Genomic DNA, 15,168 nt, shown 5'->3' with positions numbered 1-15,168 from the left:
CTATTAAAAATGAAGTTTGCAAACTAATAACATGGAAAGTACATATACTGTTAAAAAGAAAATACAAAAACATACATGTAACATATGATCTAGAATGTAAAGGAAAAAAACCTACAAAATGAAAGACCCTTCAAGTGCACAATTTGATAGTATGTAAAAAGAGTCTTAAAAAAAATTCATACCTTTTGACTTAATAATTCTACTTCTAGAAATGTATTAGAAGAAAATAATTACAGTGGCACAGATATGTTCACGAATAATCAAGTATTCTGCAGTGTTATTTTGGTGAGGGAGTATTAAAGACATTTTGTTTCATTTGTTGTTTCTTAAAATAGGATCTGTTTTTCAGCAGAGGTACAGTAATTGCTAAGCAAACACATTTTATAATATACAATAACATCAGTATAATTTTTTTTCTACTTAAATCTTTTATTTGGCATTAACTAGGTATGTTATCATAAGTAAACAAGTTTGAGGTTCACTAATCAATAGCTTTCCTGAATGCATTTCAACCTTTTCTATAGTTCTAGTCTACATAATCCCCAGACCTTTTTTTTTAACTTCGATTTTTAATTCTTCTGTGTTCCTTGTATCTCCTCATATTAATGTCTCTTAGAATTCAATAATGCATTGTTATTTTGAATTAAAATATGTTTTGAACTCATGGTAAATTTTGTCTTTTAAATACAGAAGTACAAGAATCTGATTTCTTCAGCTTTGTTTTGTGCTATGTTTATTTTCCTTGTTTCTGAGTTGCAGTGCTATTTTTAACAGTGAAGGTTTTAAAACAATAGAAAGACTACAACTGTATGAAATTAATTATGATATACCAATTTGAAAGATACTACACAGCTCAAAACCATGTACACTAGAGTGTAGCCTGTTACTCTGCGTGCCTGACTAGGAGCTCCCTAAGCTCTGGTGAATTAGACCACAAACAGGCATCTGCTTTAAGAACAGCTAATTCCTGGGCTGGCTAGCAGCATATGGGATGGCAGGGCCTACCCAACTTGGACAACATTAACTAACTCAATCTGATCCTCTTTCTTGAGGTATCTGAATAAGAGACAATAGCTGGTAACATGAAGCTTAAGCGGAAGCAGAGATATAGTAAAGTCATGAATAAGTAGAGGTTAAAAAGAATTTAAAAAAAAAAAGAATAAGCTGAAGCCAACAGTAAGCAGAAACTATGAGACAGAGGGGAGAAGCAGTCTGCCAGTTCACGACTGCAACAGCAGAAGCTAGAACTGAAAGAAGGTAAGTCGCTGTGACAGACCACTAGACCAAAGGACACATGCTGCTGAGAAAAATGACAGAATAACTTCATCACCAGAGCTGCACTCAATTATCCAAAATAATAATATTCCAGTCTCCTTGAAGTCTGGCTATACAATGGCAAAGTTTCCTGTCTTCTTTAGTCTCCATGCATTCTTACAAAAAACGTGCACTGCTTAAGGCCCCCTGGGTGGTTCTGTTCTTTGAAATCTAATAGAGCCTAATGTTTCAGACTATGTAAGAACCTGTAATAATATTGGCAAATGTTCCCAATATGTTAAACGAAAAATGCAGAGTACAAAATACTTTATAAGTATGGTCTCAATTTTTAATAAAAATATTTATATATACACAGAAAAACAGAAAAAGTTTATCCATCAAAATATTAATAGTGGCTAACCCTAGGCAAAAATATTATGGGTGATATTTCACTTTCATAATTTCATGTTTTCCAAATTTTCAATAATTACATATATTAGTATTTTAAACTAAACAAAATATTTTAATAAGGACTAGGAATAAACACACCAAAATATTAAATGACCTTTTCCTCTTGGTGATTATAGATGGTTTATTTTCTGCTTCACTGGGAAGTACTACTTTCCAATTTTTAATAATCTTTATGTTTTTCATTATAATTAGAAAAAGCACTAAACCTGAAGAAAAAGTAGATGATTAAAGGAGTTTTGTTTTTACTTTTAACTCAGCCTAAGGAAATATATGTGCAATTGACATGTCTAGATTTCAAGATAATTCTACTAGTTTTAAAGTGTATTTTAGAGTATATTTTAAGGATTTTTAAAGTATATTTAAATATATATTAAGTATACTGTAAAGAATTTTAAAATTAAATAGAAAAAAATAATTCCTAATTCCACAACAGAATCTCAGAATCTGAGAGCTAGAAAGGACCACAACTATCATTTCGTCCAAACATTTAATTTTACAGATGAAGAAACTGATGCATAAAAGACAAACAGCTTGGGTCTCACAGCTAATTAATATGTAGGATCTAGGCTAGAGCCTTATTCTCCTGAACCCAAGCCCGGGGCAATTTCTACTCTAGGACAATGCCTCTAATAACTTTCTCCGTAAGCATAGAAAATGTTTATCTCCTTGAACTAGAAACTCTAAATTGAGAAAATATTTGAGAATTGGAGGGAAAAAACTTTTCCCATCAACCAGAAATTATAAAACTAACACATAACAAATGTTAAAATTCTCATATGGATCTAGGGGAAAAAATCTGTTTTTGAGATTTTCACATTTGTACCTAAAATCCCAAAATGTATAGGATTTTGTTATAAGTGTTTCTGTTGATGAATAATATAGAGAATGCTTAAGTTTGTTGCTCTGGTTCAAGAAAATAAAAGCAATTAAGCAAACAATACCCTGGAGCCAGACTGCCTTGATAGAAATCTTGATACTGCCTTTTCTAGATGTGTCACTTTGAGCAAGTTTACCTTTTCTGAGCCTCAGTTTCCCTATTTATATACCAGGGATAATAATCACCCCTAACTCATTAAATGAGTTCATATACATAAAGCACCAACAGTGCACAGCATAAACTCTGTATGTTTAACTGCTTTTATTATTATAAAACAATGTAAATGTATGCTTAGTTTTTATCACGGTTATCATCCTTCTAATAAAGTTGACAATATTATCATTTAATGTCCACTATAGGTAATGCTAAATTAGAGAATGTCCAGATCTCAATGACTTCACAAATATCCTCTTCAAATAGCTTAGCAAATAGAATAGCCAATGATAAAACTGGCTACTGTTAACTGTCAAAGATATTCCAACTTTCTGCCAACCTCTTCAAGGTCAGGGGTAATGTGGAGGAAACAGGGTACATAGAGAGGTACTGGGTTCAGGAAAGCCAGGCAAAATTAAACAGTTGTAGCCATCATGCGCAAGCATGAGGCCAGGAATCCAGGCAGGTGAGACAAAGTTTGAAAAGCACAAAGAAGTTACTGTGGTGAAAATATAAGAGCAACACAATGGAGAGACAGAATGCCTGAATTCTAACCCTGGTTCAGGTATCAACTAGGTATATTATCTCAACAAAGCAAATCTACCTTCTGGTTTTATTTGCCTCGGGTAAGACAACATGCTTCTCAGGGTCATTTATGGCCCAAAAGTCAAATGCAGTCTCAAAGTTTTTAAGAAAAAAAAAAAAAGCAATATTTTCTGGGTTCACATTTTATAGGTGAACAGCTGCTGTAAAAAAGGAAGAAAGTTTTAAAACTTTATTCTTGTCAAAAAAGTTTGAGAGTTTTCCTCTTTGCAAGAGAAGGTTGTCTAAAGTTTGTACTCTACCAAGCCTGACTCACCTCACGTTCTGACAGAGGAAGCACTATGAAAAAAGAGAAAGCACAGAGTAAGGGGAAGTAGAGGAGTTTTAATTTTAAGTAGAAAGTAGGGTAGGATGCATTAAGATAATTGTGAAAGATTTGAAAGTGAAGGAGTTAGCCATTTGGGTATCTGGGGGGGATATTCCAGAAGGTGGAACCAGCCAGTGCAAAGCCCTAACCAGAAGTGTGCCTAGAATAACTCAGGGAATGGAAAGGAGCCTTGTGTGCCTAGACTGGGGTAAACAAATGAAAGAATGGTAGAAGTCAGAGAAATGGGCCAGATCAGGTAGGGTCTTATAGGCCATTAAAGGGAACTTTAATTCTGAAGACGGGGAGCTTCAGGGAGTCCTGATACAGAAAAGAGATGTGATCTGACTTATGTTTTAAAAGAATCACTGTGGCAGATGTACCAAAGAGACTGTAAAGGTTGAGAGGCAAAGGTGGGAGCAGGGGGAAGAAAAGTATTGAGTACAAGGCAGAAGAGAGAAAATGATAACTCACACCAGCAGTACAGATGGTAAAAAGTGGTCAGATTTTGGATATATTCTGAAGACAGAGCCAAGAGATTGATTTCTTGACAGATTAGAGGCAGTGAAAGAGAAACAGGGACATCAAGAATGTGTCAAAGATTTTTTAGTCTAAGCAAATAGGATGCCAGGTCTGCCATCAACTGAAAATGGGAATGCTGCACTTGAAGCTGATTTGGGAGGAAGATTATAAATTCAGTTTTGGATATTTTGGACTCTGAGACACTTGACCTGTACAAATCTATAGACTAAGAGAATTTTATCTTCCTGTCGATATGACAACACATATGAACTAGAAATTTCAGATTCAACCTGAACACATGGGTTATGCAAATGGGAAGTGAAGACAACGCTTATTTCCTAATGCTGAACTCTGAGCTCAATGGAATCAGCTTTTTCGCTATTTTGGGAGATGAAGTCATAACCATAGAAGAAATTAACAGATTTCAATGCATAAAAATCACGCTTTAAATTCATCTGTCTGCCTTAATACACATCTGAATATCAATGTGGCTCATGGAAGGATAGAACTGAAAGTGTACTATATTTACCCAGAAGATACAGAACCCCTGGAGTTGGAGACACATATATGTCTCATAATATAACTCTAAAAATTTTAACTGTGTGACTAAATTCTATACATTTGGGTTCAACCAGCTCTGTGAAAGTATAATCTCATTCATAAACTAGTGAAATCAAAAATTTATTTAAATCATGTATTACAATCACTCTATCATAACCTCATAATTATACACAGTTCTATAATATTCTAGCATTAGAATTTTACTAATTTTCAATTATTAAGATTATATTTTCAAGTATTAAGAGACGATTACATATGTTAAGCAATAAAGTTATGTAAATGTATACTGATTAAACTTCATGGTATTAACGTCTGATGATATAGAGATTCAACTAATCCAACTCAACTACTTTACATTATCTGTACCAGACCAAGGAAAAAAGACTTTATATATCTAATTTATATATATTCTAGAATATTCTTCATATTTATATAAATACTATGAGCAATACAATGATAAATTATGTTCATTTAAGAAATAATATATAGTTGAATTGGTTTATAGTACAGACTACCAACATATCTATTTCAAGTAACATTTATAACTGAATAGTTTAGAAAGGGCAGAGAAAGAAGGCTGGATACACAGGAACTCCTTCACCGCACTAATCAAGGACTCCATTGTAATTATCAATACAACGCAAGATCAAAGAGAATAAAACAAGGTGCTCTTGCAGGAAGCATACAGACAGACAAGACAGATAGACAAATAGAGATACACACAAACATTCACTTCTTATCAATCAAAACAACAAAGGTAAGTTAACACAAAGTCCAACCAACTCTACCCTAAGTAAACTTCACTTACTAGATGTAGGATGGAAAAGAGCTCAAGAAGAAGAAAATCATTTTTCCAGATCTTTGAGAAAATTTCAATCCTTATGTAGACAATTCAGTTTTAAGTGTAAAAATGTAAAAAGCACAGTGTTTTCCTCTAATCTAATGAACAGATCATTGTCAAACATCACACATCTTGTAGCTAAAGGGTACAAAGGTCCTCACTTCAAAATCCACGATCTTGTGGGAAAGGCCCTCTCCACTTCTGGCGCATGCTGTTCTCTTGGCATACTAGCTGCCCTGTGGCAGCAGAACAGGAAATGTAGGTATGTCATCAAGACAGTCTCCAGTCAACAGTAAGGGCAGCCACAGTTCTTTGACCTCACCCTCCACAAAGCTAAAACAAAAACCAAAAACAAAACAAAAAATACCACAATTGGGGAATGAGATGGTAAAAGTGGCCAATTCGAGTTCTGCCATACCTCATAGGAAAGTTGCTAAATTTGATGGTTTACAGCCAGAACTGAAATACCTCCTTTATCTAAAGTCCATCACCCTAGACCAGGCCACTATCATCTCATCTTTACTGTTCCAAGAGCTCCTACCTACTCTTCCCAGTTTCACTCTAATCTCTCTGCAATCCTTTCTGGCCCCTACCTGAGCTCGCCAATCTCATTTTAAGGCACTATCTCCTTTGTTTCCTACATTCTAGCCACAATACAGTAGTATCCTTTCAGTTCCTCAGGCAAGCCAAACTTATTTTGCTGTTCTCCAGACCTGCAAGGCTCTTCACAGGACTCTTTCACCCTTCCTAAATGTTTCCTTCTCAGAAGCGTTCTCCCTGATCACATTATTTTCTATCAGAGACTCTAATGGTCTCCTTCACAGCAATTTTCTCAGACATAATTTGTCTATTAGTTGTAAGCTCCAGGAGGGCAGAGGAACTATGCATGTTTCATTCGTAACTATATACCCAGAGCCTCACATGATACTTAGCATAAAATTTAATAAATACTTGTTAAATTACTTATCAGGAAACCTCAATGAGACAGTTGATAATGAAGGAGTAGTCGAAAATACTCTGAGCAAACAAGTATCTTAAAACCCAAGTATTAAAATTCAAGCATCTAAATCTAGCACTCAGAACCAACTTCTCTTACTTTACACATAGCTCTAATAAGGTTGGTTGTCTCATTTCCAACCTACAACTGATCAATCAGAAAGAAAAGAAGAACATAAACAGAAAGCAAAATCTCTCACATATGAAATTCAAAAGAAAGTGCCATTTAGAGAAGATCCTCAAACCCCAAAATACCTCAACAGCCTCGAAGAACATCACTGTGTACCAATCTGTTAATATCTTCTTTTGATTAAATGTTTCCCCTACTCAGTCAGATAATTCTGATTTATGCTCAGGATCTTGCTTTAAAGCAGGAAAGCATATGTCACATTTTAGACTGATTTCCAAGAAAACGGTAAAGATTAACCAAAAAATATGCATGAAGGGATAAATATCAAAATATATGGTAATCATTTGCTGAATGCCTACTATGGGTCCAGGTAATCAGATAAATTATTGCTGACTGTCACACCTAATCTCTGAGGTAGATATCCCTTTTGCAGATGAGAAAACTAAAGTTCAGAAAGGTTAATGGTTACAGTTAGGAAGTTTCTCAGAACTGAAATCAATCTGCCTGACATCCAAGACCACACTCTTTCCACAGTACCATCTATTGTTTTCCAAATGCATCTGATATAAGAATCACCCAAGGTCTTATTAAAAATAAAAATTCCTAGTCTTCCCCTAAAGATTCTGATTGGGGATGTCTTAGGTAAGAACCTGAAATGTATATTTTTTAAAATGTCCTTAGTGATTCTGATAATCAGGCAAGTTTAAAAAATATTGTACTGGGATTAAGCTAGACTGCATGAACATGGAAACACTGGTATAAGATCTGATTTTACAAGTGGATTCTGAAACAAATTATGAAAAGTCACCAACAAATCTTACACAGAAGATACTGGAGTAAGGATACCTAACAGCATCTGTTGCTGTTATATTTTAAAGCTTAATTTTATTGAGAATGAAATCTTAAGTAGCTTTACAACAGATTTGAAAGCTAAGCCAGACATAGATACTAGAGAGACTTAAAAGATTCCCTTCTGAGTATACAGTTAGTCTAATATCCTAGGTGTTTAACCTGCTAGGAATATAAACTCAAGTTGGAATTCAAGAGCAGCTCTCATATAACATTATTATTTAGAGTAATGTTATTCAGAATAATAATATTTAGTATTTGATTACTTACCATCATAAATAATTTCATATCATTTATGTCCCACCATTTAGTTCCTATATTCCACTTAGCTAGACACATAAAATCTTAAGTACTAGTTAATTTCACATCTGTTGGCAGGCAGAAATCCCACATTGAACTGTTTGGACTGGAATATCATGTGAATTTCAAATTCAAATACAGTAAAATTTTGAAACTTCAGTTTACTACCCTATTTCTCATTTCTTCAAGAAAGTCTACCCATTGAAAATTTTTGGCAGTTAATCCAGTTAAAACATTTAGCATTTTTTTCTTAATATTATCAGAGATACATTCAATGCTATGTTCTAAATCAAACTAATTTCCTCTCAAACTATAAGGAGTAAGAAAATTCTCTGGGAAAAAAATATCTACTTTAAGTTGACAATTTCCTCACATTCACCAAACTTTGTTTTTTAAGAAAAGACATCAGCCTGCCCTGCGAATCATGTGGAGCAAATAGAAGCCCAGACTTAGGCATCAACCCCTATTCTTCTCTGCCTTTGCTATCCTGGCTTCTCAATTCCCTGGCATTCTTATTTTATTGTTATTTTAAAATGATAGGTACATGACATGGGAATTAATTTCCTTTTATTCCTATTTACATTGCTCTTATTTTCTTTCTCTCCTCTTAGGCAATCAATTAAACATAGTTAACATGCATCTTTTCATTTGTACGTGTTTTTACAAAAATGAATATGTTTGTGCATGGATTTTTAATAAACGAATATATACATTAAAAAAAAAAAAAGATAAGCCAGGGAATTTCCTGGCAGTCCAGTGGTTAAGACTCTGTGCTTTCACTGCCGAGGGCACGGGTTCAATCCCTGGTCAGGGAACTAAGCTCCTGCAAGCCGCACAGCACAGCCAATAAATAAATAAATAAAATAAGACAAGCCACTTATAAATGTGATTTCGTAAGAGTTCTATTGTAAAATATTGTTTGCCTTCATTAGTAGGTACAGAAAAAAGAAGAAAACAGTTATTACTTTGACAATTCTAACAAGATCCAAGGATGTATGCAATCACCTCATTTATTTAGAGAACATTTCAGGACCTATAACATCCCAAACACTATATTAAGCAATGGAGAAATAAAAACCAAGAAGCTTAATTCCTGCCCTCAAAGAACTATCCAGCTTTGTGCAGAAATATCAATAAGATCTTCAAAAATCTCCAAACAAAAAATTTAATCTTTAAAAATGGAATAATTATGTTGGGTGGAAGAAAGGAGGTGGGAGTTATAAGTTTAAAAAAAACTGTTAAACTAAAGTGACTCTGTTATTCGGGCAAATCATGTTCAGGTCTCTTGTTGCTAACCACAGCATCTAGTAGCAGTCTTGGTCCAATACATTTCAAGACAATTTTTTTTTAACTCTACCATCTGAAAGGTCAATATACACTGAAGTGTTCCTGTGATGTCTCCTATGCAAAGATCCTATTGTATCCCAAAGTGTTCCCATATTTTTTCAAGTCACATTTCTAAATCTTTCAATTTTCCACAGCTTACCTGAGATGAAGACAAAGAGAGTGATGTCCCACAGCCATTGATAAAAACTGGTAAAGGATGAGGAATTATTTGTGGACATGACAGGAAGATTATACCTCAGAAGAAAGTACCCGAAGACACAATAATTTAGTGAAATTAGAAACAAACCTCAGTAAAATAAGTTGGCTCTATGACAGGGCTTATGTTAGAAGTCAAAGATTATACATGACCTATGAAAGCTCCAAGTTTGATTCTGATATGGGAGGGCATGAAATGAGACAGGAACTAATGTCAGTTATAATGATAGTTTAGATAGGAAATACTGGCCTAAAACTAGTTTTAAATTCTAATTTTTATACTAACACATCGCTATCATCATTGTGAAAAATCAAACTCTTCAACAAATGATCATTATATTTTACACAAATTCACTCTAAGGGGCAAAGAACGCCATAATTTAAAAATATTAACCAATTTGGCCAATACCACCTAATAAGTTAATCACTTTTTTCCCCTCATCTTCATTACATAATGAGAAATACACACACACACACACACACACAAACACACACACACAAACACACACACACACAGGAAATCTACTTTTAATTGAAGTGGGAGTTCAAGCCTTTTAAATTACATGTACATAAACATTATGTAATAACAGGAACTTATGATTTCCCTCTCTTTCTTCAAATGCCACTTTCCTCAAAACATGCTTCTGCACAAGATTTCTTCCTGTTGGAGCTGCCACCTTGTTTCATATTGCTACATGCAAATCCAAAAATGAAGGAAATTATTATACTCATCTAGAAGAATATCAAGAAAGAATACTGATCTTAATGGAGGTACACAGTTTAAGCCTGATTTGGGGTCAACATGAAAATATTTTATTAGAAACTACATTAAAGCAGGCTTCGTTTAGGCAAATTATACATTTTAAATACTTACGTTCCCAAAATCTGATTATGCCACAAAACTAACCAAGACCTGCCTGTGTAGTAGAAAATGGAAGGTGACTTAATTTCTCACGTCACTATAATGACGTGCCAAATTACGTCATATGAGAATATAGTGATGTCTAAAATGAGAGTAATATTATAATACGATGTAGTAAATCATAGGGGGAAAAAAGAGTAGAAATATTCAACTATAAGGGTCTACTCAAAAGTGAAATCTGTGAAAAACACATATGGATGGATCTAATCTTTTCAGATTGATCTGGATTACAGATGATTCTATACATTACACTATAATTGACTTTCAAGGGAAAAGGGCTCTGAACAGTTCCTTAGTTTAAATAAAGGGGTAGGGGGTAGGGCAGCTGCAGTGATAAGCTTAACCAGTCTTATTATAACTATTTTAATAGCTCTTCCCATTTATACTTAAGATTTTTTTTTTTTGATGTGGACCATTTTTCAAGTTTTTATTGAATTTGTTACAATATTGCTTCTATTTTATGTTTTGGTTTTTTGGCCGCGAGGCATATGGGATCTTAGCTCCCCAACCAGGGATCGAACCCACACCCCCTGCATTGGAAGGCGAAGTCTTAACCACTGGACCGCCAGAGAAGTCCCCCCGTTTATACTTAAAGGCAAGAAAAACTGAATATGCTCAACATGTATAGCAACCCATAAACACCAATTTCAAAAACCTTTATAGGTGTTAACTGGGCTCCTATTGGCATAGTATGCCTGTGAATTACGTATGACAGAGTCATGTAAGAAAAGTTTTGCATAACTGTTACCATATTTATATATGGCACCACAAAACAGGATTAGGTTTTCAATGCAGAAAGATTCTTACTAATCCTCACTGAAATATTTCACACAATAATTTAACCTCATACAAACTGTCTAGAAATGGAAAATCAAGACTAAAGTGAATCACTATTAGGTTTGAAAATGGCAGTTCGGATTTCTTAGTACTGTGCTTTACAGCTATGTTTCTCAAAGTGGAACACTGTGTGTGTGAATGATAATTAATAGAGCCTAATATCTACTGAGCACAGTACCATACAATGTGATGAATTCTTTGCATGTATTTTCTCAATTAATCCTTAATAATTTTAACAGTGAGGGACTATCCCCATCTTAAATGAAGAGTCGTAGATAAATAATTTACCCAAAAAGTGGCAGAGGATAGATCTGAACCCAGAGCCTAGAACCAAAATAAAAGGAAAGAAAGGTAAGTTGCTGAGGGAGATCGCAGAAAAATTAACTCCCCTCGTAGAAAGGCATACTGTTTACTGGTGGCATATAGTTCCTCTTACACTCTGGAAGAGTGGTTTTCAATCCTGGGTACATATTTGAATCACCTGTGGAACTTTTTAAACAAACTATGCAAGCCTGGGACACTCACCCAGATAACTGGCTTTCAACTGGGGCAAAGACAAGGCTTTTTTTTTTTTTAAAGCTCCCCAGGTGATTCTAATGGGCAACTAACATTGAGAACCACTAATAATTCTCTCCACTCTGTTAACCTCTCTAAGCAGCCAACTAAAATCAAATTTACTAATCACCTATTTGGTTCTGAGCACTTCGCCTATTATATTTTTCATCATGCCCAAGAAAGTACTTAGCTTTTCTTTTCCTTAAACAGAGGAAACATTATAACTATAGTTGCACCTTTTTAAATAAAATTTTGCCAGCTTTTTTTTGACAAGAGGAATGTAAGGGGCAGGGTGGGCAGACAACATGATAAAGTTTGAAAACTCTTCTTTAAGCACTCCTTAGGTTTAAAAGAATGTAAAAAGGTCCTAATAGTCAAACAAAACTTAAATGGCAGGCTCTGAAGACTTAAAACTTTCTGTGACATATGTTAAAAAAAAGATTTAATATCCCACTATATTTGGTTATATTTCTTAATTCTGCTGGTGATAACAGTTAAAATACTAAGTAACTGTTATTGTGGTGATAAATTCCATTGTCTTCTCATGGCACTGTGACAGCACTTATGCAGCGTTTTCACCCTGATTAAGTCACCTGAATATAAACAGGTGCTAAAGAAATCAAAGCATTACATAAGCACATCCAAACAGCAATATGGCTGGTCACATCATGTACTGAGAAATGCAAGGGTTTTGCTGACGATCTTATATGAGAAGTCTTACTGTTTCACTAAAAGTTATTCACTGCACGACCCACTCACCCTAAACCAAAAATATAATAAAAAGTGTTCCAGGCAGTCTCAGACTTGCTGGCCCTTTTATTTTACTAAAAAGGTGAAGTGGGGAGATATCTGACAAGCATGAAGTTTGACCTAGGATTTGAACAGAGATCTAAAATGAAAAACAGTATAAATACTTCAAGTGGTACAAAACTCTGGACTTCTCAGAGAAACATTACAAAACTTCCTGCTTCCGGACAGCTCATTATTTGGTTCAAGTTTTCACATTCCTTTATTAGTCATGACTTTTCAGAAAGCTCTCCTTCCTTATTGTTTGAATAATATTGCGCTTTTAAAATGTTGCCAACTGGACTTACAGGAACCCTTATCAAATGAAGAAGCCATCCCAGAGTTCATGCCCAAAGGAGGGACTTAGATTACTGAGAACCCTCAGTAACCTGAGCGGTGTGTGCCCATCACATAGATTTTTTTTTTTAATTATGTGTAAGCATACATCGTTCTGCATCTTAAATACATATGTTCATCTATACTTTCTTTTATCATATACAATTACAGGAACTTGCACTAGTTCCGCAGAAACTGACTCTGCAAGAAACTGGGAAGACCTGTGGGTGTGTGAAATACACAAGGACACGAAACCACTCACTACCGATCGTCACTGGGGTCTCAACCGGCCCAGATCTGGCCTCTGAGCCATATGTCACTAGGCTCAAAGGCACAGACGAGGAGACAGAACCACAGGGTAACCGAATGAGAAAACAGGGAGAGACACCTCAGAAATGCGTATTTCCACCCCAAAGCTGAAGGGGTGGCCGGAAGGGCAGACCCTGAAGAATAACCTTCCTTCTGGGATCCGTCAAGGCGCCCAGGCCCGAAGGGCCTACTAAGAGGGGTGTGGGGGGAGGGAGGGCAGCGTCCGTCCCCACTTCAGAGACCGAAACCAATGAAAATAAAGCAAGTTTTCACTTCCTGGTCGCCTACTCCTCCCGCAGGCCTCCGACACCAGACGCACACCGGGGCGAGAGGGCCCCCGCGGAGTAAGGGGCCCGCCCCAGCCCTGCACCTCCCGTCCTCGCCCTCGCCCTCCTCCGGGCCTTACACGGTGACGTGACCGGAGCCGCGGACCACCACCGGGTCCGGCGAGTACTTGAGCAGCTGCTCCTCCAAGGCCCGCTCCTCGTCCTCCTCCTCCTCATAGATCTCGTCGAAATCCGCCATCCTGAGCCTCCGAGGCCCCCTGCCCGAAGGGGCCTGTCCAGGGGCTGAGGCCGGGATACGGGCTGGCAAGGCGGCGGAGGCTGAGGGGAGTCGCTGCCGCGGGCTCCGAGGCCGCGGAGTTCACTCTGGGCTGTCTCGGCGTCGGCTACAGAGGAGACGGGGTCCCGGCCGTCGCCGCCGCCATTACCGTCAGCAATAACAACAACACAATGTCAACATCCGCCCAAGAGCCGACACCTCCACCAGCACTGCCGCCGCCGCCGCAGCAGCAACTCAGGCAACCACAGCAACAGCCTGCGCCTCCCGCAGCGGGAGCACCGGGCTACGGCATCGCGAGACTTCCCAGGACGGCGGGCGGGCGGGCGAGCGGACGCGCGGGCGCGCGAGCACGCGGGCTGGATGGCGGGAGCGCGCACGTGAGGCCTCGCTCGCTCCCCCAGGTCGCTTTCGTTCCTCCACTTCCACCCGCCGACGGCTCCTCGGACGCGCGCTCCCGCAGGCGCGGCACCGCCCCTCAGCAAAGGGGTCGCGGACCCACAGGGGGGAGTGTCTCTGGGAGCTGGTGGCGTTGACCCCGACTCAAAGAACAGATCTCTGAGTGTCCAGTGGCGCACTTAGTTCCCCAGAGTAATGTCTAACCGAAACAACAAAAAATAAAAACCCTGGTTGGAATAGAGAATTTATTGTGCATGTGGTTGCCAGTTTACCTAATAATCGAATCTCACTTTTCGTCAGTTTTTTTAGTCTGTGATGAGAACCAGAGTCTGTACTTTTCCAATTTGAGGAACCCAACAGACACACTGCAAATATTTTTTGTCCACTATAATACAGGATTTTTCAAAACATGTCCAAAATCAAACATCTTGTCCCGTTATCCCCTTAAATATAGTCCAGTAGATGAAGCCAATTCTGCTGATTTTTTTTTTCCTACAAGAAAACTCCTTTTAGTCATGCCATGAAACAAAACTGACAAATTCTCTGGATTCCAGATTAGAAGAAGCAGTTTCCTTCCCCAACTTCTTCACCAGCCATAACCTCTTTTCTCCCTTAAGAACTTAGGGAATCCGTTAAGTTCTTAAGCTCCTCCCAGGAAAGGAAAAGTAAAGGAAGGAGAGGGGAGGTACAGTTTAATGGATTCCCCTTACCAGTCTAGACTACCAGTAAAGGCTTAAGGTTCACATTGGGCACTTGGCTTCATAGTCAAGAACCTGCCCAGGCAAATAGTTCAGGGGCAGGAGTGGGCTCCTGAGAGAGTCCAGGATAGGGAACATACACTGTGCGGGCAGGAAAGGGTAGTCATACCCAGTGCTGGTGAGAATATTCTCCAAGTACAGTGTTCACTCCTACCAGTTTAGGTGGGTGGTTGTTAAAGTTGAGAAAGTGCAAGGGAGGGCAATTAGGACAGTGAGTGAGAAATGCCAAAGAACCTCCTACTGGTAATGGTTGAAGAAAATGAGCGTAGTTAGCCAAGAAAAGATGAAGGAAAAACATAGTA

General features: G+C 37.5%; 1 protein-coding gene across 1 annotated transcript in view; it reads right to left on the bottom strand.

Moving 5' to 3' along the window:
- Positions 1–14,043, bottom strand: part of CHIC2 (cysteine rich hydrophobic domain 2) — a 47,788-nt gene extending 33,745 nt beyond the window's left edge. Inside the window, exon 1 of the mRNA XM_007168418.2 lies at positions 13,555–14,043. Within this exon, the coding sequence (XP_007168480.1) occupies positions 13,555–13,673 (119 nt within the window). The 5' untranslated portion in view covers positions 13,674–14,043. The remainder of the gene's footprint in view (positions 1–13,554) is intronic.
- Positions 14,044–15,168: the final 1,125 nt, after the last annotated feature.

The sequence above is a fragment of the Balaenoptera acutorostrata genome, chromosome 5, assembly GCF_949987535.1.
Source record: "Balaenoptera acutorostrata chromosome 5, mBalAcu1.1, whole genome shotgun sequence".
NCBI lineage: Eukaryota > Metazoa > Chordata > Mammalia > Artiodactyla > Balaenopteridae > Balaenoptera > Balaenoptera acutorostrata.
This window is presented reverse-complemented; position numbering and strand designations above follow the sequence as displayed.